The sequence below is a fragment of the Athene noctua genome, chromosome Z (assembly GCF_965140245.1).
Source record: "Athene noctua chromosome Z, bAthNoc1.hap1.1, whole genome shotgun sequence".
NCBI classification, from domain to species: Eukaryota; Metazoa; Chordata; class Aves; order Strigiformes; family Strigidae; genus Athene; species Athene noctua.
The window spans coordinates 33,979,270-34,002,540 of NC_134077.1; the positions used below are offsets into that span (position 1 = coordinate 33,979,270).

Consider the following 23,271-nt stretch of genomic DNA (forward strand, 5'->3'; position numbering starts at 1 on the left):
CTTTCTGATGACTACTGTAAGAGCAAGAGTTGCATGTTATTTACAGCCATATGCAAGAGTTGTATGTTAATTCCTGACTGAATTTTCAGTTATTAACTGCAATCTCAGTTTTGAACACGAGTTTCCCTGCAGAGCTGAGACGTGAAAGGTGCATGACCCAGAAGGACAGCATCTTAATAGCCAGAGTTTAGAATCTGTTGTGAAAATAGTGGGTAAATTTAGAGATACGGGTTAAACCCAAAATAAAATACAGGAAATACCTTCCTTAACAGTAACAGTTATCTCTTCTTGCATTTTTATAGTATGTTTTAAAATAGGACTACAGATTTGAACTTTTAAGAAAACTTGGGTTAAAAATACAGTCACAGTCATAAAGAACAAATCTTTCCTGGAGCCATCTGTGACTTCTGAGCAGCGGAGTGTTGCAAGTGCTTCCAGTCTGATAGCAGACTGTGCAATCTATGAAGGCCTTTGGGTCTTCAGCAAAGCTACTGTTAATTTGATGAATGCAAAAGCTCTTTTGCAGAATAATGTCGTTTGAGTAATAGATATTTAGTGCATGTAGTCTTGTTGAAATATGTGCAATATTTAGCTCTGTAAATTGAAGAGTATGTATAAAATATAACCAGCTCCCTTGATGCTGTGGCTACGCTTGTGCAGACGAGTTGTGTCCCATGTTCTTGTCAAGTTTGGGAGATGGCAGACGTGATTCCGTCTCCCTCTAGCTCCTGAGACACTTTTTTTTTTTTTTTTTCCTGTAGGGTGTGCTGTAGCCGCAAGAGGGCAGAGATGCCTAACATTGTGTATAGTCACGGTCCTAGTACACTACACACAATGTAGATACTGCTGGTAGCAGTACCTTAGTTCAGCTCTGTTGGAGACTTTGCAGCAGGTAGCTAGATTAAGTATGGTGGTGCATCTTAGTGTAAAAGTGGTTGAATTGATCTTTAATTGTTACCTGTGCCTGTGGTAATGAATCATGGTAATTATATTAGTGTAAAATGTAATTCTGTTTTATTTTTCTACTTACATATGTAAGACTAGCATTTTCTCATTACAGTAGGTCAGGGGAGCCACCTCTGAGTTTCCTAAATTGGTGTGTCATGCATAACTGCTTTACAGGGTATTAGGGTGTTGACCTAAAGCTACAGATTAGCTGCTGTCTTGTTTGTCTTCTGGCTGGTTTTCTATTTGCACTTTTGCAGCTTCAACTTTGTTGGCAAGGAGGAGGCATTCTCCTAATTGTTCTTTATATGGTTTATTGTTTCTCCCCAACATTGTAGTGAATAAGTAATAACCACTGGTTAGTAAATGCTCACTTAGAATGCTAATGAAAGTTCGAGGGAAAGAACTAGCTCATAAAAAGGAAAAGCTTTCAAACTAATAGGATGGCATCACAGACAATTACTTATGGTTTGATGATTGCATGGTGGATTTAGAGTTTTACTCTAGTTTTAGCTCTGGATTCTGTTCTGATTTTTTCTATTAGCTTAGAATTGTGCTTGGACAAGTCGTTTAATTTGTTTTTAATCTTCATTATGCTACATATGAAATTTTACAGTGCTGCCCAGGGTTATTAAATCATCTAGTGTCTCCTGTAGAATGTTTTGCCATTGTTGAGCCTAAAGCATAATAAAATGTTAAAAGGAGTGGGGCATTTGTATGGGAAGCAGAAGCACCCAGGGGTGAAATAGTTACAGATAAAGTAAGAAAATCTTGTTAGATTTGTTTCAGGGTTTAAGCCTGTCTCTGGCTGTAGGGAACTAGAAGAATTGTACATGCAGAAACAGCAACTATACAGCTTCATGGTACAGAAGCTTTCTCTGAAGCATTCATTGTTTCTCACTAGCTACATGATCATATTCTTGCATTGATTTGTAATGAAACACCTTGTGACTGACATGTCTCTGAAACTTGAACTGAAACAAGCAATCCTGAGACAATAAGAAAGGCAATGCTAACATAAAAAGTTATGAACTCTACAGCTAAAAGTTTCACTTATTATGTTAGTATTCAGTAATAAAAAGAGGCGAATTATGTTTTTCCTCTTTGATGCTGCTTTTCAATCTGACATAGTAACTGACACTTTCAGTGGTCCTTAACTATTTTAAATTACACTGGTTTTACGCTGTACTAAATAATATATGCAAATGCTTGTATTTTTCCTTCTGGATCTTGCAATTTAGTACATGATCTGTGCATTGAAAATGTTACTACAGTTTTTTTCCTGGCCTTGTCAGCATGTGCAAGATGAGGAGTAATCGTGGTAGAGCTGTTTGCTTTTTTTCTTTCTGGAAAGACAAACAGGATTATTCCTGTGTCAGCAGTGTGCCCTGTTAGTTCAAAGGGCCAACTGTGTCCTGGTGTGCATCTAGCACAGCATAGCTAGCCAGTTAAGGGAGCTGGTTGTTCCACTATGCACTGCACTGGTATGGCCCCTTGAGTACTGTGTGCAGTTTTGGGCTCCTCAGTATAAGAATGACATCAAACTATGGGAGTGTATCCAGCGGAGGGTGACCAAGATCGTGAAAGGCCTTGAGAGCAAGATGTAACAAGGAGCAGCTGAGGTCACTTGGCTTGGTCAGCTTCAAGAAGAGAAGTCTGAGGGTGACTTCATCATAGTCTACAGCTTCCTCAGGGAGGGCAGCAGAGATGCAGGTGCTGATCTCTCTCTGGTGACCAGCGATAGGACACAAGGAAATGGAATAATGAAGCTTCATCAGAGGAAGTTCATGTTGGACATTAGGAAAAGGTTCTTCACTGAGAGGGTGGCTGGTCACTGGAACAGCCTCCTCAGGGCAGTTGTCATGGCATCAAGACTGTCAGAGTTCCAGGAGCATGTGGACGATGCTCTTAGTCATACGGTTTAGCTTTAGATTGTCCTGTGAGGAGCAAAGAGTTGGACTCAATGATCCTCATGGGTCCCTTCCAACCTGAGATATTCTGTGGTTCTATGTGTTCTTCATACACAGTCCATACTACAATGTTTTTCCATTTCTACATTTTAGGTGCCTTATCAGGAGCCAGAGAAAGCTGGGAGTATGATTCAGGAGCAAGAGACCTTCAGAGTCCAGACCTCCAGAGTCATTTTACACTACAAAAGGCAATGGAGTATGGTGGAAGCAGTGTGACCCAACAGGCTGCTCTGCAAAGACTTCTAGCTCAGGCCTCAAATTTTAGCAGTTCTGTTGGAGGAAGCTACGTAGAACTTGCTAACACTGTAAGTGCATTTTGCCTCTGCTTTTAAGTTTTGCAGAATTTTTTTCTTATTTTTTACCAAAGAAGGAAATTAATTCCAGCCTTAGAGCCTTTGAGCCTTCATGAAAGCAATGCCATGCTACTGTTACTTTTCATTTACCAAAAAAACAATGTGATTTTAGCAGTTGTCAGGTGTGTAGTATTTTCAAAGCTTGTATAACTAAGTTTCATCAAAAAGGGTAGGAGTCTGTGAGCAGCCAAACTGAAGTTCTTAATTTATACAATTTAACAGAAGAAGAGTTCTGTCTGAAAACATCCTGCCAATTAATATTTTAAGTGTGGTGTCAAATTGTTCAGAACTGTGGTGCAGAAAAATTCTTCCCGTGGTATTTCATTAATGCCCATTAAATTGTTTGATAATTGTTTTAAACCCTTGGTGTGCTAGCACTGTGCTGCTTTATTTCTATAGGCAAGAACTGTTCTCTGTTGTAAAGAAACATGTAACTGTTGAAGGAGTAGGGCATTATTTTTTGCTTCCCCAACAGTGTAGTGGGATCAAGTTCGTGTTTTAACTTTAAGCCAGGCATGTTATAAAAGACCACCCATTTTGTAGCGTGTTTCTGATTTATGCTGCACAGGATTTTTAAGTGGAGAAGTAAAAAATGATAAAATGAAAGGGAAAAGTGTCTCATTTTTAAAATGACTGTTTATTGGTACACTTGACTTTGAAATAGACACCTTGTTCATAGTATCTTAGATAATTCAGGCTGTAAGAGAACCTTGGGAGGTTATGTTGTCCAGCATCCCGCTCAAGACTTAATGTCTGATGGAAGTGATTGCTAGCAACAGAGGAAAATCAACATCTTTAAGCTGCATTATTTAAAAAGAGAATTATGAAAATTATTCTGAAAGTGTGTTCAAAAGCCTTCTAAGTTTTATTTAAGTTCCTGATCATGAGCTGATACAGGACCTAGTTTCCATAGGCAGAGTAAAAATATGTAGATATTAAAACTTACCTAAGAGAGAAGAGAATTCAAGGAAGTTGACAGTTCCTTGAAGGTATTGTGTCCTCATTTTCCATAGGAGGGATAGTTAAGGGCTCAACGCAATCATAAACTCTTTATATTCAGAACTGGACAGAAGCATATGGAACCTGGAAACAACAGCAAATGAGCAGGCACACATGTATTATAAAGACGGTAAGATGGAAGACCTGGGCAATTATAGGCCAGTTAGCAGCTTTATTTATACATTCCAGTATTTTTCTGGAAATGTGAGCAATTTTAAGTGAGTAAGAGAGAACATGTATATTTGTAAAAGAACAATTATGTCCATCCAATCTAGTATCTCTTTTAGTAGATTTTGGAGCTAGAAGAGAAACCATAGATGTGTGTTTCTCCAGTAAGACATTTGACCCTGCCTTGAGTAACATCATCATCATCAAGGCAAGAAACATCATCTAAATGTAACTGCTAATAGGGTGGATATTGAACTGATTTGAAGATTGTGAGTCACTCTTTTTGTTGAATGTTTCCTGAGCTCTGTTTTGTCGTGCATTCTCTGACTTGTATGAAAACACTGCCAAACTCAAATCAAACCATACTGGTAAAACGAGTACTTCCCCACACTGAACACTGCTCTCACAATAATCCTAAAAGGTGCAAGTCTGGGTCTAAGGAAGATAGTGAGTGAATCAACATACAACTTCCTGTTCAGTTACACGTGTTCCTTTAGACTTGACTGACTTGCTTAAAAATTATGTTTTTAGAGAGACGTGAGACCAATATAGCTATGCAAAAACAGTGGCTTGCCTACTTTTATTTCTGGATTAGGAACCATGAGTTTCTGTGTCATTTTTGGATCTGGAGTTCATTCAATTTTAAGGGTAGATGTGTACTAATACATCCTCTGGCTATGCTCCTGACTGACGATGATTCAGAAATTATGGGCTTTGGTAACCTGTTGTACATTCGCAAATATGAAGACACAGGTGTGCAGTGTTATTCAAGAATGCAGTGTGAAGGCTACTGCATTGCTATGACGTGTAGAAATCTTAAAAATAAAAATGCTGAAGCCTCATAAGAAATAAAGATCCCCAGATGATACGGCTTTCTTTTTATTCACAGCTCTGAATTCCTTCTGTGCTTACTGTCATGAAAGATGCCTGTCTTTGTTTTAACAAGCATCTGGTTTACTTCTGCTTTTGAATATTCTTTCCATGTTCTTTCAAACCGTAGTAGAATCAGCAGTCTCTCATTTATATGTAGTTGAATACGGTAGCATCTCTGTTTGACTCCTGCTGAGCACTGGTGTCATGAGTCATATGTAAATTTTTGCCTTTGCTTTGTGAAAAGAGAGAGGAAGGAATGGGAGAAAATGGAGAGAATGGTTTATTTTGATTTTCATTATTTACATTTATTGCCTTTAGACAATTTTTAGTAATGAGGGGCATGCTTACTGCAGTCTAAGTTTAGACTCTTTAGGGAGATAAACATAGCCTTCTGAGAGCTGTGATTTAATATGGGTGCTTCCTTGTCTGTATCAGATTGTTTTACCTAACTGCATTTGCCACAATGACAAGCCGAGCTGCTCGCTTGCATTCATTCTCAGAAATGGCAGATCTCAGCTTTCACATTTTTATGGGTTGAATCCAGGGAGCTCTTCCAGTTGTATATAAGGAGCAGACTTGGGCAGACTCCTTTGTACTGTAACAAGGATTACTTCAAAAAAACTGATGGTGGTTTAATAACTACATTTCTTCCCTTCAGGATTTGATTGTATTTCTCTCTGTGAAGCCATGTAATCGAAGGACAAAGCTTTAAAAACAGGCTCTGTGCAGGGTCTGTTTCTCTCTGGAACTCTGAATGCCTCTGAAGTTAACTGGAGAGGTTTATCTTCTTCAGAGTGCTTATGAAAAAGCAGAGCAGAGCCTTTCTGTGTCATCCTGCTCCTGGGTGGACAGTTCTGGCAGCTTCTCCCAAATGCATCTACATAGGTCATATGGACACACTCTTGAATGCAGTGGTTTTTACATTTCTTTGTTAGACTTTCGTCTCAGATGTCTAACAAACTAACTATTGTATGGGTGTACATAAATTAGTTAGGTGCTCTCTGGTTAGAAGTCATGTGATTGTTTTTCTGTCAGCACCTTGAAGTACCCATTGGAGTGTCAATTCCTGTTACTTAATTTCCTATTTTTCTTTCTGACAGCCTTCTTTTGGTTTTAAAGTGTGCAGTCAGGCTAAACATCCCTGTGGTGATTATGTACTTCTACAGCATAGATTATACTCTTCAGTCAGTACAGAGGGTCTCCATGCTGCCCTCAACATTTAAGTTTTCCATTTGCGAAAGCTAAATGAACATCAGTCCACTAGCACTTTGCTTAGCTTTTATGAAGTGAACCTTCTTAATGCATTTTTTAAATCCTATTCTAAAGCATTATTCCTATTCCTTCACAGGAATGATGCAAATTTTTTTAAAAGTGCTGTTTGAAATTTAACCATTCATATTCATTGAATATGTTTTTATGTGGTCATTTTGCTATGTTTTGGTTTATTAACACGTGTTCAGATTCAGCTTTTGTTTCACCTGAATAATTTATTCTGTAGTCTTCATAGGATGTGTAAATCCTTCAGCATTTTTCAGATTCACATTTTTACACCTAAATATTAAGAACACATTTCTGTTGATAGCTATTCACCTTGGTACCGTTATTTATGACTAACATATTAACCTTTAACATGACCTGTCACCACTTACTGATGATGTACCTGTTTGTGCCAGTAGGTTAAATACTACAGCAAGTATCTCTGATGGGAACCCTTGTACGTGTTTCAAATGTAATCATTTATAAGCTTGTTTGTATTGCATTTGGATGTAGATAATTTAAATATTCTTCATGGATAGAAAAGATTTAAAGCATTTCTTCGTGTGAGTGCATGTTTGGGAGCTGTTCTTTATTTGTACTTGAATCTTCGAAGTTGGGCAAGCACTGCTAATGTGGATAGCCATATAACTGTAGTGAAATAGCTGATTCATGTGGTGTCACATCTGTTCACTCCCAGGCAGCTATGCAATCTTGTTGTGTTCCCTGTGGTGCCATCAGGAGGGATAACACTTTTGTAGGAGCTCAAGTATTCCTGTTCTCTGAAAACATTGCATGGGGCAGCATCTTGATAAGATAGGCATGTTTCACATTAGAATTCGAGTAACATTTAATAAGCTGAAGCAATAAGATTTGGATGTGTTTGATCCCTTTTTCATACTATCCATGCACGTGCTTAAAATTGACTATATTAACTTGGTTTTGGGTTTTTTAGTAGAATGTGTACATATAAATGCTAATACATGTCTGTGTGCTTACTGTTAGTTTCTGTTACCTTAATTCAGTGTTGTTTTCAGATGAATGTATATTTTATATTTACATATGTAAAACCAGTTGGGATTGTTTCATTTGTCCTGATGATATAATCTCGTATCTCTGGCTTTTTAGCTGTAAATAACTCTGGTTTGCTGAGAAAGTTTTCTGCACAGAGATCTTGCATTTTTAAATTGTGACCCCAGGTATGTTGATATATGGGGGGGTTTGTAACTATATATATAGTCCCTGGACTGGGGTGATCCAGGATCCTTTAATCTCTGTTTTTTCCTTCCAAAGAAGACACTCCAGCTATGTTGGAAGCTTTTTCACTGCACCTTCCTTGCCAGAGCTCTTCTGGCTGAAAACATTTAGAAAGATTTGATGAGGGTTTGGCTGACTTGCAGAAAGAGCACAGCTATATTTTTGAGAATAGAGTATGGTAGGATTTCTTCATAACCACTTGCTTTTAGAAGCCTGTGTTGCTATTTCCTCCTCAAAGCAGTGATGCAAGTGCCACAGATACAGTCGTTTTTACTGACTCTGAGAGAAGGGCGGCTTCTTACTGACTCGGAGTTGTCAGCATCTCTTCCTGCAGCATCTCGTTGTTGTGGCCAAAATAACTCAAGATCTATGTGTCAAGGCAGGAGGGCATTGGCGCAGATTGCTCCACCTGCCAAATCTGCACTTACTTCTTATCTTAAGGGGAGCTGGTTTTGGAATGCCTCCATCAAGAATGAAACAGAAAGCTAATGCAACAAGATTCTTTTTGTAACTACTCTAGTATATATTCTTCCTCAGATATTCCTGTCTGATTTGTGTGTGTGTACCTCATTTGGAGGTACTAAAGAATTTGCTGAGCTTGAGAATGACCATTTTGATCATGCATCTGTGTGACAGGTATGCTTTCTATACCGCAGAATTAAGGTGGCTAAACTGAGTTTAGTTCTGACTGTGGACTCTCTGTGCTAAATGCAGGTATCATCTCTATTGAGTACACAACCCAAAAGTTTATGAAGTATGAAGGCATACTGAAAATATTCATAGCACAATATGTAGTTGTATTAGCATTAGTTTCTCAGCATGATCACTCACAGATGAAAACAACGTCTTTGTCTTAGGAAGTATCATGTTCTCTGAAAATAGATATTCTTACTGCAGTACCAATACCCTTCCTTAGTCAGACTCAGTGAATATTTGCATTGTTAATTTTTTCTCCTTAAGAGCATTGAGCTGCAAGTTATAACAGAGAGAACCATTATTTTTAGAAAGCTATTCTTTTTAGTTGACATAGGTTATACTGAGTGATAATATTCCAAAAGTCGCAATTACATTTTTCAAGGACAGGTGGCTTTTCCTTTTCCACCTAGATGATCTGCTCCATAATCAGGGAAACCTAATGTGCTGTGGTTTATTTATACAAATGTACATAAAGGACCACGCTTTGTACATAAAAGACCACACTTAATATTATCATTTATGTTTACATTTATGTCAGACTCTAGTACAGCTTGTTTTGGATAACTGCTTGAAACAGCATTAATGGGCTGTTTCATCCTGAGTCACAACAACCATTTGTGTGCTCCAAGATGCAAGTAAATGTAAATTAAGCGATCCACATGTAAATTCTGTACTGATATCATTTTATTGAGCACATAATGATTTCTTGCAATGCCTTAATGTTATGAAGTGTACTTAGTACTTGAGCAAGAGAATATTGTAGAGATGTTTGGTATGTGGCATATATTCACATATGAAGTTCTATGGTGAAATAAATTTCTCCAGCACTTGACAACACATAAGTAATTCTGTTTCTTCCTACCTCGCCTCCCACTTTGGCTGTAAGTCAGCCTGCTGATATTTGTAGTGTCCTTTTGCTGTGTGACTAGTAAGGGATGTACATATGTAACCAATGGTCTTTCCTTACAAAGACTGATATGATCAGATTGTCTGCGGATAACACATGTCTGCTTGTCCAACTTATGTGTATAAATTTTTATTTTGCACAAGTCACTGTAATGTTAGCATGTTTAGAGAGTAAAAATTATAATGCTTAAAACCCCTATAAGCTTCACCCTCCCAAAAAGCTGTAAACTTTGTGTACTGTAATTTTTTAAGCTACATTTCTGGCTCATTTTAACAAAGCTAGTAAATATAGATTTAAACACTGACTCCTTAAAGCCAGGAAGGATTGTCTGGTTGCCAAAGAAAACAACTTTTCTAGGGGATGAGAAAAAAAGGGCTTCATAGAGATTTGTGGCAGTCTAGGTGTATACTCTTACAGCCATCCTAAATATGAACCATTTTCTCTATTGTATAGTTTATAGCCATTAGCTGTAAACTAAATGTGAATTTTATTGAAATCAGACAGGTATTTGGTTTGGGAAATGATCTTTTAAGGGAAAGTATCAAAGAAGTCTGAAGACAGAACTGTACTGTGTAAGATGATCCCATGGTTCATTTGTAGGCTACTTTTGTTTGATGTCCTTGTTAAGAAGTAAACTGTAAAGTTCTGTAAAGTTCTCATTTAATTTCTACAGGTTTTTATGGTTTTATAACTCAGTAATACTGGTATGTCCTCTTCTGGCAAAGTCTGCCCCTTTTTCCACTCCCCACTCTCTCCAAATCTTCTCTGTTTTTAAATCAAGCTTGTTTGTTCCTCGGTTTGGGAAGTGCTGCTCCTTCACCTTCCCCACCCCTCCCCTTATAGACAAGGAAATTTGGCCCCAGAGGATCAGGTATCCCATGCCCTCAAAGCACATCTTTTTGGATGGGAGAGAGTAATGCCTTTCTAGTCACTCTGCATGAGGCTAGTGTGAATAAGAAACAGATTCTGTATATTTCAAGGAATTTATGCAGTGCTATAGCCACTTTGTAGGCTATGTCAGAATTCAGTTACTTGTGCACAGATTGATTTTTCCCAAGCTATTTTGTTGGGGAGTCTGTTCTGCATTTGGGAGCCAGTGCATACTGTTACAGTAAATGATGGGAACTGGGTCTTTTCTTCCCCCCCCCTTGCAGCCATTTGTTTTCCATGTCCTATATGCAACTTGTATTACAATCTCTTTTTCATACCAATAAAAGCTGTTACTGTAAAAGTGTAGCCTAATGATTCCTGCAGGCAGAACCTTGTTAACTAGGAAAGCCTGGAGTTGAAGAAGATTCTTGTGGTACAGACAGTAGAGCCTACTCTTTGTAAAATATTTGTGCGCAAGATAACCTTGCCTTTTGTGCCTTTTGTTTCCAAACTAGGAAACGTTTCCATTCTGCCAGGCTAAAAGTAGAATCTAAGAATTCCATTAAAGCAAGAACTGATTATCGGAATATAGATTCAGGAGGCTTACTTGTCAGAAAGCAGGCATAAAGGTGGTTTTGTCTGATAGACTTTTTTATGTTTAGGGATGTGGGAAGCTGGTTCCTGTTTGTCTGATTTCAGGTCAGCATTGTAATGGAGTTTGTTTGTCTGAAACATGCATCAGATGTAATAGAATTATGCATTGTGTTTATACAGTTCTGGCTTCCATAGCCCTCTCCTGATGCTTGGTTACTCATTTGTCACTTTTAAGTTAAAATGGACATTATGGATTAGGTCTGCCAGGACTCATCTATTTTAATGAATGGTCATTGCTCTGTGTTTTGAATTTACTGGATTATAACAGGCATAGAGCTGAGCAAAAGGCAAATTATAAACTTTCTTGAAAATTCCCTTCAGTAGCATATATGTGGAGGTTCCTTTTTTGGTGTCTTGTTTTTTGGGGGGTTCGGTTGTTTTTTTTTTTTCCTGATTTCTGTTACTATTTCCATCTGCAGATGATCACAGCAAAATGTGATGGGTGTCAGCACAGGGCACAAATGTTCAGGCAGCCTTTTAATAGACCTTTTTGACTGAGGCTTCTAATTGGATCTTTTCTGTGGCAGTTGAACAATATGTCTTACAAGTATATAACGACGGTGAAGTGCACAGAATGTTGGAGTCTGACCCAGTTCTGTGGTTGTAATTGGATGATGGGAACTGGTGTGTGTCAATCAGTTACTGTAGAAAAGGGAATCTTACCACGTGTGTGTTAAGTAGATGTTTGAAGGCCTACTGATGAAGTTTCAAAACTTCTACTTTAACTTAGTTGCAAGGACTCTGTATCTTTCCCCCCCTCATTGCTTAGAAACTGTCTTTATGCATCCCATTTTGTTTGCTGTAGTTAAGGGAGCTCTAACTCCAGTGCAGATGTTCAGATCTTTTTACTTTTTCAAACTTCTTTTTTTTTTCCGGTTGTATGAAATGAAGAACAATTCACCTGGTATGTTGGGCAAACACGGCTATACAGGATGCTATATATTTTAATATTATTACTTTGCTTGGCACTGGTAAACTGAGCCTGAGGCCTAGGATTAGTCTGTTGAAGCAACATTAACCTCCTGGATTCTGGTGTGCCAGAAAGATTACCATGTAGCTCCTGTCACAGGGTCTTCTGTTTTACCAACTTTTCTGCCTGTTCTTTGAGTGTGAACTGTTGGCCTGACCTAGTTGCAGTTGGCAATGCTGAGATTCTGTGGATCCTCATTTATTAGAAAAGATGAGATGATGTACTCTCCCTCCCGTTCTGCATACATACTAAACTCTTATGTCTTGGTTACATGGAATTTTGATAATAAAGTGAAAATCTTAACTGCAGTTCAAAGTTGAAAAATTCTTTTGGAGTTCAGTGCTAGTTCAGTTATAATGCAGTAATCAACCATTATCCTGCCAACCAAGCGAGACAAGGCAGAGTTTCCATAGAAGGCTGTCAGTGCCATGGTTAAATTCATCAAGATGCTCCTGCTCCCTGGAATTGTTTCTCTGTCACTGTTAGGTCTGGGACAATATCCTGAGGCAGTTGCAGGATGCTGTTACTGTTCAAACACCCTGCTTCTCTTTTTGCTCTGGGGTATATGGTTATCAGCACAGCTGTTTTGGTGAACTGTTTTGGTGCCAGTGCAAGAGAAAATGGGATGTGAGTACTTTTGCACAGACATGCTCTTGTGCTTACTGTTTCCACTTTTTGTGAAGGACTTTTTTCTGCATGATTGCTTCATTTTGGGCTAGAAAACCACATTATTACTTCTCATCTAGGAGACAGATTATTATAATAGCTATGTTGCAGTGGTAAACTCCACTTTTCATCATGGTAGGAAGCAATCAAAGTAAACTTTTGAGTTCCAGGAAGGGCAGAGTCTGTTCTGTGAAGAGTTCATAATGAAATCAGAACCCCACTGATGTATCCAAGTGAGGTTTGTGTCTTTAAGCTAAATAGCCATCTCTAATTTCCTGCACTGAATTTTGTATTACTTTACCTTCTTGAAGCTGGAATTTTAGGTAATTGACTGGAGAAAAAGACACTGAATCTTTCTACCCTATGAATTTTTAAAGAGACTATAAGTGCATATTATTGGTGGAATAAAAATTTTACCTGACTATTGATTGTCTGGTATACATTATAGAAAAGGAGGGAAAAGACTTTGTGTAGCACCTATGTGAGTGCCAGGTGTTTCTTCATAATGATGAAATGTCTTGTGCCAGGACTCTAAATTTTGAAGACAGAAAAAACAAGACTTTTTTTTTTTTTTTTTTTGAAAAAAAGAGATTAATTGGTTTCTTTGATTTGGTTTAGTTGGTTGATATACCTTTACCTGTGAGTAAACACTAGAAATATTTAGCAAGTCATTTCTAAACTTAATGAAGTAAGGGAGTATGCAGATGAGGCCTGAAAGTAGAGAAGATTTTAGCTTTGTAATTGTGTTTCATGAACCTGAAGTAAGTGTCTTAAGAAAATTATAAACAGGTCTTGGACTGTAGAACCACCCAGACCATACAACAAAGTCAGATACCATATGTGCTGAAGCAGGGTTGTTCAATGTCCCTCTCAATGTAAAACTAAAATTACAGATATGAAGACTGAAATATAAGTGAGTGAGGCAGAGGTAAGACAGTTTTGAAAGATTATGATAAGCTTAAATGTAAGATGATGTATAAGAAAAAAGTCACTGGGGAGATTTAAAAGGTACATGGCATTTTTTTGTTATAATTTCTGCCAAAAATGAAAGCTCTCCAAACCCTGTAAGTGCTTAGTGAAGCTGACGCTCTTGTTATTTAAGTGTTCATGCCAGCCAAAAAGTCTCATAGAGCTTCAAGTAGGGATCTGTCAGGCACTTGTCTTGCATTTGCCAGAATTCATCTGATTGAAAATGTTTCAAATGGAATATTTTAGTGAATCCAAACTTTCAAATACTTATATATGCATACATATGTACATTTATATAGATAAGTGTACACACGTATATATGTGTATACTCATTTGTGTAAGTATGTATACATACAATGTCACACACACTACATATACACAAATATGTGTGTGTACATATATATATATATATATATATGTACACACATGTAGCCAAAAAGTATCTATCAGTTCATCTGTTAAACATTGAGAAGAAGTCTTGACCACAGATGGTGAAGTGGGATACTTGGCTAGGTGGGGAGGGAAGCATCCAAATACATCTCCCCAGTGTAAACCGGGGGCCTCTTTGTCATTGTAGACACTTACATGGTCGCCGATCCAGGTCAGGGAGTTGTGTGATCACTATGCCAGTGGTAATGGAAGCCAGAGTGGACAAAAATCTTATAATTAGGGAAAATAATTACAGAGTCACCACACATAGATGTCTTGGAAGAGTCCAAGAGTAAAAGAAAAGTGGGCAGCTGATGAATAGAGTCGCTGAATGTTTGCAGGGACGAGATCATGACTGTGAACTGGAAATGAGAGTGTATGAAGGACAAGATAGAAACCCAAGAGAGTTTAGGAGTAAGGAGAAAATGTAAATGAGGAAATGTCACTATCAGGGATTGGGAAAAATAGAAGACACTTAGCAGAGGAGTTCTGGCAAATCTTTCTTATGCAAGTGAGAATTTTTGGAGATATAGTTCACAACTGATGAATGTGAGGGAATACAAGTTCTGATAGAGTAGAAGAGTAGGTATCTTAAAGGCAGGATTAAACCACAGGCATTTTACGAAGAGCGGTCATCTTTTAGAGCAATAAGTATGCAAAACCACAGGCTGTATCTAGAGAAGTTAAATCAGAATGGCTTGATTGTAAGGACTGAAAGTAAAATCAGTGAATTTACCTTGTGGTTAATAATGGGAGGAATGCCTGACTGAACTGAGAGAATGCTGCTAAGCAGAAGTGTGATGGCATGAATCGTAGTTTACAGAATGGCCCTGTTTGTGTTTTTAAGCAAGAGGCAAATGAACAGTGATGATAATTAGTGACTGCAGCATGAAAGGAGCATAGAAACTACTACCATCTCTCCCTGTTGTCCTCACAGACAAGTCTCTAACATGAATAACAGGCACACATTGACTCTCTGGTCTTTTTCTGGTCCTGACCTGATGCTAAGGCTCTGTGGGGTCAGAGAGAATCAAAATGAATGTGATGACTTTGGATGAAATGACAGAAAATGAGAGTGGCTGTTTGACAGGCTGGTGAGTCGCTTCATGGCATGAAATACTGGAGGATAGAAAAAGGGATCAAATGTGAACTCCCAAGGAGGTTGGTAGTTCAAGGACATGAGTTTTTAAGTGGATTAAGTATTTAAGAAAGGGTGAACAGGTGAGGGTAGCTGATTGAAGTGCTATTTGGAAATTACATTATTCTAGACATGCTATCTGTTTTAGACTAATCAAGATGGTGTGATTGAAGAAGAGAAGAGAAATTTGCTTGTGTTCTCTTAAGAGAGAGTGCTTCATTCTCCAGTATAAGGTTACTTGCAATGGTTTCAAATGAGTTAGATTTTTTTGTCTCAACCTAGGTGCATAACCTTCACTAGCATTAATGTTTGCATCAAGAAGAACCTACCATCCCTTTCAGCCTCTCCCTTTTAAAATCATAGTGCATTAGTGCTACTGAATAAAGAATTTTCTGGAAACATTATCCAACTACTTGTATTGAATTTTCACTTCCAAGTTTAGCCTTCACGCTAGCACTTTCTGAGTGCTACTGTTTTGTCCATGGAAACTTAGACTTTGGCACTACACCTGTGTCTTTTATGCCAGAATGAGAACAAAACCATGTTGTACTCAAATTGTGTATAGCAGATCTGCAATATTTGAAAGTGTAATTTATTTGTGTGGGGGATTGTGCAGGGTGCTCCTCTAACTGTAAAGATGATACTGATACAAGCAAACACAAACTAAATGCTCAGTGGACTTCAATTAGTTGCATTTCAATTACAGAGCTAATTAAACAGAACCAACCAAGTAGGCCTTGTGCATGTTTATACAAAGTGAAACTGCTTCTCAGAAAGTGGTACACACTATGCTGAAGAATATGTGATACATAGGTATTTAACAGATAATTGCTTTTACCCTGTAGTTTTCACTCTGCAGCTGTCAAGACAAAGAAGGAGCATTCATGTGTGGTGTTTGTCACACCTGCTCTAATAACTGTTAAGAAATAGAGTATTGTAATTACTGAGACACATTATGAGGAAGAAACGTTGTGAAATAACTACAGTGCTAATTTTTTCAATGCTCTGTGGCAGCTGCAAAAGTAAAGAAGGGCAGGAGAGTTGTATCTTGTCCCAGAAGAATCCTTTTAGACCAGGTGATAGAGTAAATCTTATTAAATGATTATTCAGATTAAATCAAAAGATAGACTCCTCACTGAATCTCAGATACATGTCAATGATTCTTTTACTATAGTTTAAGAGTAAGTGTGGTTGTTTAGGCCCTGCTGGGATCCGAGACCACACTGTCATTGTCCCTCCCCCACCCTCAGACCGGACGGGGCAGGGAGTGAGACAAACCCAGGGGTTGAGATAAGAATAAATTGAATACAACAGTGTGACAATTAATAAACCGAACAACAACAATAGCGATAACAGTAACAATAAACAGTAATAACAATGAACAGGAGATATACAGAGATATACCACAACGATACAGCAGAGAAGGATAACGACGTTCCTGCGCTTGGGTGCCCGGACTTGACGTCAGCATGGTATTGAATAACCCAGCTAGAGCTCCCTCCCCACTGCTGGGGAAACTTAACCCTATCCTAGCTGAACCAGGACAGTAAGCAAATGGAATAGAGTGGCCATAAGATTATTAGATCAACAATCAGCAAACTGGCCACACTAATGGTTGTTACTGGATAATTCTGACATTATCTTCGGAAGAATCTGTCCATGCAGGTGCACTTACCTACAAGCAGTATGCATCATGAGTGCTTTAGAGGTACAGAGTGCACTGAGACTGAGTGGAAGCACAGGCTGGTGCCTCTGTCTGGACCAAATGTGGTTGGTGGATGTTGTTTCTGAAAGTGTTGGTGACAGGTTCATCCAGCTTCTTGTTTTCTCCTTCTTGTTCGTATCATTGTATAGAGTACACATACACTGAGGCATCCACTGACACCATGTCTTCTTGGGCTGAGAAATGTACATCTGCAGGTTAAGAGATTCCTCTTCCCATTCCCATCCCAACCCCACCTCCCTCCCAGAGGGTAGAGTCTAAAGAAGACAGACACAAGGTTGAGGGCAAGGGAGCATCACTATCCTAGGTGAGGAACTGAGTCAGGGAGAGTGGGAATGAACAGTCAACTTCCAGACAGAAACAGAGAGGGACTCGCTGGATCAGAGGGTGCTCTGTTCTTTTCCAGGCAATGCAAAATCGATATACTTTAGATTTTTTGTTTTCTTTGAAGCCTGCCTTTGGCACAAGCCAGTAGGAAAATATTCTTTGGCTTCAACAAAGTTCTTAGTACCCTGCTAATGTATAAGATTACTTATGTGTATTTGAGGATGGTGAAACTGCCTGGAGACAATTGCTCAGGTCTATCTGGGAATTTGATGTTGTGATGTAATGTTTCTATTCAGTTAGTAAATGGATTTGTAGGAATGCTAGATAATATGACATTTCACAGAGGAACCAGTTCTGTGTCTTCAGGTATTCATAATATATTCTTGATGCTGCTGAGTGTTTCAAAAATGTGATATAATAGTAACTATTTTAGAAGAATGATTACATTTAGTCTTAGATAGCCCTCCACAATAAAGAGATGCCTGCAAACTTTATAAGGACATTGAAACAAGCAGTGCCAGTATTTATGGATTAGTTAAAACTAACAGTTGATGCTTTCCAACTGAGAAATGTGTAATCCTGTACCACTTAGTGCAAGCATGCAGAGATTGCAGTGGGAGTCAGCTGGGCTTAAAGTAAAATAATTTTTCATCAGAGTTTGGTTTAGCTGTTTCATTAATTTGCATGTGAGTGTTATTTATTTTTTACATTTTAAATAAACTTTGTTCTGAAAGTATTTGCATGTATCTCCCGAGTTCTTGTGCACATCTGAAACTGAATTCTGCTGTTGTTTTTCAATTAGTATCTCTGTCTCTTCCCACTGTGTTACTGTATGGAGTAGGAAAGAGGCAGGAAAAAACCCTGTGCAGCATATGGGTACGGTATGGAGGGGATTTAGTTCAGATCCTCAAGTGTCCTGCACTATTATGCTTGGGATGCATCTGTAGTGCCATGTGCTCTGGTCTGACTGATGGCTAATCTGCCAGGAATTAACAATGGTGAGTGAGGAAAGCAAATCAAAACTTTTAATTTCTGAATGCCTGTTTATAGTCATCTGGGAAGTATTTGGCACTAGAGGGATATAGTATGGGAAATGCAGTATATTGAAGCCATAATTAATATGGCTTTTCCTTTAGAAAAGGAAAACCATAAACTTTATTGTTGAATAATTCTGAGACTCATCCCTGTGTAGGTGAACCTTTGGCACATGTGACAGAATTGGACAAAGATCAGATCAGAGCAGATGCTAAGCAGACTATAAGAGGAAAATATGAAAGTTGATAGGGGTGGTGATGCAAAATACAAAAACTGTCATCCTCCCACTTGTGAAGGCATAACTTGGGAAAGAGAAAACATTTTAAAATGTACTGTGTCAGCTGCAGTAATTTTTGAACTGAAGTAGTTTTTTTCTCATGTATGAGAAACAAGGTAAGTCTTTATATAGTACCTTTGTTTCTGGGTATAAAACACTGTTAGTCACATTTTAATGCACAGGACATCAGTGTGAAAAACTGCTGTGGATATGCTGTTCCGTACTGCAGTCTGTGGTCTGGAGGACTCTGCATCGTCCTGATTTCCTACCCACTGGCTGGGGAGCGTGTGGTTTGCCCACGGAGCGTGGCACTGTGTGGTTTGTGCTGCGTCTGAGACAGCAGCCATCCGCCAGCAGAGAGCAGTGCAGCCCGCTACCGGTGTTTGAGGGGCCGTAAATGGGAACAAATGTCGGGAACAAAGCAGATGAGTAAGGAGGAATATGCAGAGAAGCAGTAAACGTAGAGGCAGAACTGAATGTAAATGTGAGACAGAGAGGATGCTCTGAAGGAGGAAAATAAGAACTGAGGCAATGCAAGGTGTGCATGAGAAGAGGAAGGGAAACAAGAAAGCAAACTGGAGAACAGGAAAAATACAGAAAAGGGAAAGAAAAGGATGGAAAATATGCCTGGAGGATATGAAAATAAAAAGCCTTTTAAAGAGATTGTGACATTTTCCTTACCCCCTGAGCCAGAGAGTTGCAGTTCCTGGTGATGGGCACGGAGGAAGGACAGGGGCCCAGAAAGTGCTGCTGATTTTTGGTATCATAGAGCGAGATATGTATGTGTTTCTCTTCGTTCTGTATTGTCATTTCGATAAATTATCCCTATGTCTCCATACTGATGTTAATCTGTGATTAACAGAGGAGAAAAAAAAATACCACAAGGTGATTTTCAAAATGTTGCTATTGGAGAGCAGCGCATTTTTTTCCATGTAAATGTTCTCACCAGGGTGCAGGAATTATGCCACAGCTTGTATAGCATTTATTCCATTTTCTCACTTTTTTTTCTGAACTCATCTGACACTTTAATTACATTGTACTAAGATGATCAGGTAAATTTCAGACGCAGAGTATGGTATTTCCTACTTCCGATGTCAAAAGTACATCATAATCCAGCATCGTGAAGTGTGTGAGGCTGTCACTGTGTGTTAGGGAAAGAAGGGAAGGGGAAAGGAGGTTGTCAACTCTTGCAATGCGTGCAGCATGTCCACAAATCCAGTTTGTTAAGGATTCTAGATTATTAGTTGAATGTTGAAAGCAAATGCTTTTTTCTCCTCTTCTTCCAGTAGCATCGTCCCAAAGTCTTTGTAAAATATCAGCGTGTTACGTAAAATCTGCGGCTTTCTAATGGTGCTTTTGGGCTTACTGTGACCTTTGAAATCATTACAACACCCACCCCCCAAAAGCCCCCCAACTTTCCTTACTTAATTGCACATGGGAATAGGGAAACAGGAATCCAATTTATTGTTATCCAGGTGGTATTTCCTGTTACTTAGCTTTACTGTTTTGTGTATAGTAATTAGTATGTAGAAAGCTGGAAAGACGCCTATAATTCCAAAATGAACTCTCTTTAGCACTCTCCCTCCCACTTGCACTCTCCTTTTAGTACCGCCCCTTCCATGCACCCTTTAGCCAGCAGCAAGACAGCTGTGTTTGATCATAAACCACTTAAACTCCAGACTCACTGGCAGGGGAAACTTTAACGTGAAGTGCTGCATTGGTTTGTCCTGGGGAGGGGAGCTTTCTTCTCTTTTCCCTTCTCGCTCCCTGAACACTGAAGACTGTAGCAGCACTCTCCTTTTAATTTCTCTGCGAACTTGCCTGAAGCTTATAAAATTTTTCTGAGTACTTTAAGAAGCATTGGGAGATGCTCTTAAACAGAGTTGTGGAAAAGAGCAGCATAAAACAGACAGCAGAGATGAAGCACGCCTTGCAGATGGACTAAGACAGCCCTGGGATCCTGGCAAGCAGTTCCTTCCCTGCATTCTCTGAGCGCTTCACAGTATTAGCAAGTCTCTTGCAGCAATGGATTGTCTGTGAAATCAAAACCAGTTTGGCTCTTTCAGATCTTGCATCATTAATTTAAACTATCGATGTGGAGTAAAAATGGCTGTCTAGAGCAAAATGTGTAAGACAGAAAAATTTTGGAGAAGAAGGTATTGAATCAGTTGAACAAAGCTTCGAAGCATTAAAATCTGCAGAAATCATCAAGCTCTGAGAAATATAATCATGAATTCTGGAGTTGCTATGAAATATGGAAATGATTCCCCTGCAGAGCTGAGTGAGGTAAGCAGTTTCAGTGCCCTTTTTTATGCTTTAAAAAGAAACGCTCCCCTTTTGGGCTTTCAGTCTGCAAGCAATGCAATTAAAAATTAATAGAATGTGTATCTTGCTATAACTTGCTGTGCCAGTCAGGAAATGACCTGAACTTTTTTGCTGCTTTACTCTGAATAAGTGGTGAAAAGGAAATTATTGTAACCATGTAGAGACATTTTTCCTGTTATCCTGCAGCATAGATTGCCTTGCCTCCCAAGCACTGTGTTTATACCCAACATTCATCTTTGTAGTAGGTGAAATATGGACATCTCAGTTGAGATAAAGCAGATGGTGACTAATTTAGGAGGGAAGTGGAGTGAGTGGAAGATGGCAAATATTTATTGGTAAGGCAACATTGCCAGAAGTTGTGTTTGCTTCTATTTAGCTAAGGTGATGTGGTTTCTTTAGGTTAGATGAATTAGGTTAGTTTCCTAAAAGGAAACCTAAAATTAGGTTACTTTGCCTAAAAGAAAACAAGCCATGGGAAACTTTCTGCTTTTCCATTGGAATCCACAGTAAGCTGTTATTTCTTACAGTTGTGGTTATGTCTGGTTTTTGTATAACATGACTGTGTGTGTGTTTTTAATAAATTTGAAATTAGAGCCATATCAGATGTTATGCAAATGCTTAATAAATATTTTAGAAGTGGCATATTTTGTCAGTTACTGAAATGTCTTACATATGTCATCCTTATGGGTATAGTGAGAACTGCTAGTTTAGTCATGCTATGAAATCTCTAGCATTTGATTAAGGTAATTTTGTAGACAATTGAATCTGCAGTCTGTATTGTCTCAGTTTAAGTGAAATGCTTCTCTTTCCATTTTGCCCATTTCTTTGCTACACCTTTTACTGTAACATATCCTTTGTTTACTTCATATGTTTGGGGTTTTAGCTATATTAGATAGGATATGCTTGGCAAAATGAGAGAGTTAACAATTTCTGTAGTTAATTGTACAGAGAAAGGAGGCACTGAGGTATAGAATGGGAAGTAAATCAGTAAGCTAGTGAGCGGGACAACAGTGAAGAGGGAAACAGAGTAAATTTGTGAGGGTTAGCAAGTGCAGTAGTACACTGCCATGCAAGAGAAACAGTAGGTTGGTGACTGCACAGTTCTTGTGAAAGACATTTCATGTGTGTTACTCCTTTAAGTACAAAAGAGTTCAATTTCATTAACTCTGTGTTACTTTCTCAAATGATTGCTTAGAAATTGTGTATTGGCAATGCCGCATGAATGGAGTTCATAAACTCAGTGTAAAAGCCCAGGTTACTTTTGGTAGGAGTCTGCCACTGTGTTTGTGGCTATGGTTATATTGATCTCTTGCTGATCACTGCTTTCTAACTCCTCAAAATTTAAATTTCAAGACTGCACAGGATAACATAAAACATAGTGTCACAAAGATTTGATACTTGGGTTGTTGTTTGGAGCAGGCAGTATTTACTGGTAGTGCTGCTACCTTGAAATATTACCTATTCAAGTTTACTTCACCCATCCACAAAGTAAGACTTTTATTGACAGAAATAACTTTTTCTCCTGATGTTTTAACATGAGAAATGTTGAAAGAAGTCTTTGTGCACTGTACAACATTGGGTTTTTTGTTTGTTCTTTCCAACAAGCTCACTTTATTACTTTGTACTCTGGCGCTACATAAAGAAATAAGCCCCTTTCTGACTGCAGGCATTACCAGGGAAGATCTTGATCTCCTAACGTGACCCAGCCACCAATCATAATTTCTTTGCTGCTAATCTTCATCTTTGAGAATTGAGCTTCTTGCATGAGCATGCTTTAGCCTGAGTCACTCAAAGGGCTGGGTCAGCTTCAGCACTGGTCTTGGATAAAATACTGTGTTTTGAATGAAATATGGAGGCCTTACAAGAACCATCACATTCCACCTCTCACAGGGTATAAGATGTATAAGTACTCTGAGATGCAGGTAGTTGCTCCCTTCTGTTCCTTACTCAACCAACTCCCTGCAATTTGTATGTTCATATTAGGCCTTCTCATGTTGGTGACTGTACCATGTTACCTGCTGTAATTGAATATAGAAAACCCTGGGTAGATGCTGTACTTACGGTTTGTGTATCTGTGTTTCTCACCTGTTTGTCATGCTCTGCCCCTTTTCCTTTCTTCCTGACTATATCTTCTGTATGCTGTGTTTATTTTTGATCAATGGAAGAAAATAGCATTGTGTTCATTTAAACAATGGAAAAATTTGGAACTGGCTACAATAGGAGTTTGATTAAATGACTGCTGTCTTAGTGTGTTTTCACCTGCACCTCTGTCTCTAGAGTCAGCTCATATTTTCACATTACAGTGGGCTGCTACCAGTTTATATGTGTGAATGGCAAATACGATAACAGACCAAAATATACTATGATTCGTGTGGTGCACAGTGGGTTTTGATGTAGGTGCCTTGATCTCTTTATCTCAGTACAGGGAGTTCTAGGCATGAAAGTGCTGTTATTAAACAAGAAAAC

At 38.6% G+C, this 23,271-nt stretch overlaps 1 protein-coding gene across 5 annotated transcripts in view; it reads left to right on the forward strand.

Moving 5' to 3' along the window:
- The window catches only part of MCC (MCC regulator of Wnt signaling pathway), a 213,010-nt gene that overhangs the window by 27,361 nt on the left and 162,378 nt on the right, over window positions 1-23,271 (forward strand). For 3 of the 5 annotated variants that reach the window (XM_074932661.1, XM_074932663.1, XM_074932662.1), the window contains one exon: window positions 3,009-3,220. The exons of 1 other annotated variant lie outside the window; for it this stretch is intronic. In XM_074932661.1, coding sequence (XP_074788762.1) covers window positions 3,009-3,220 — 212 coding nt within the window. Of the gene's footprint in view, window positions 1-3,008; window positions 3,221-20,179; window positions 20,767-23,271 lie in introns of those variants that run through there. One more of the 5 variants, XM_074932664.1, reaches the window with a different exon arrangement.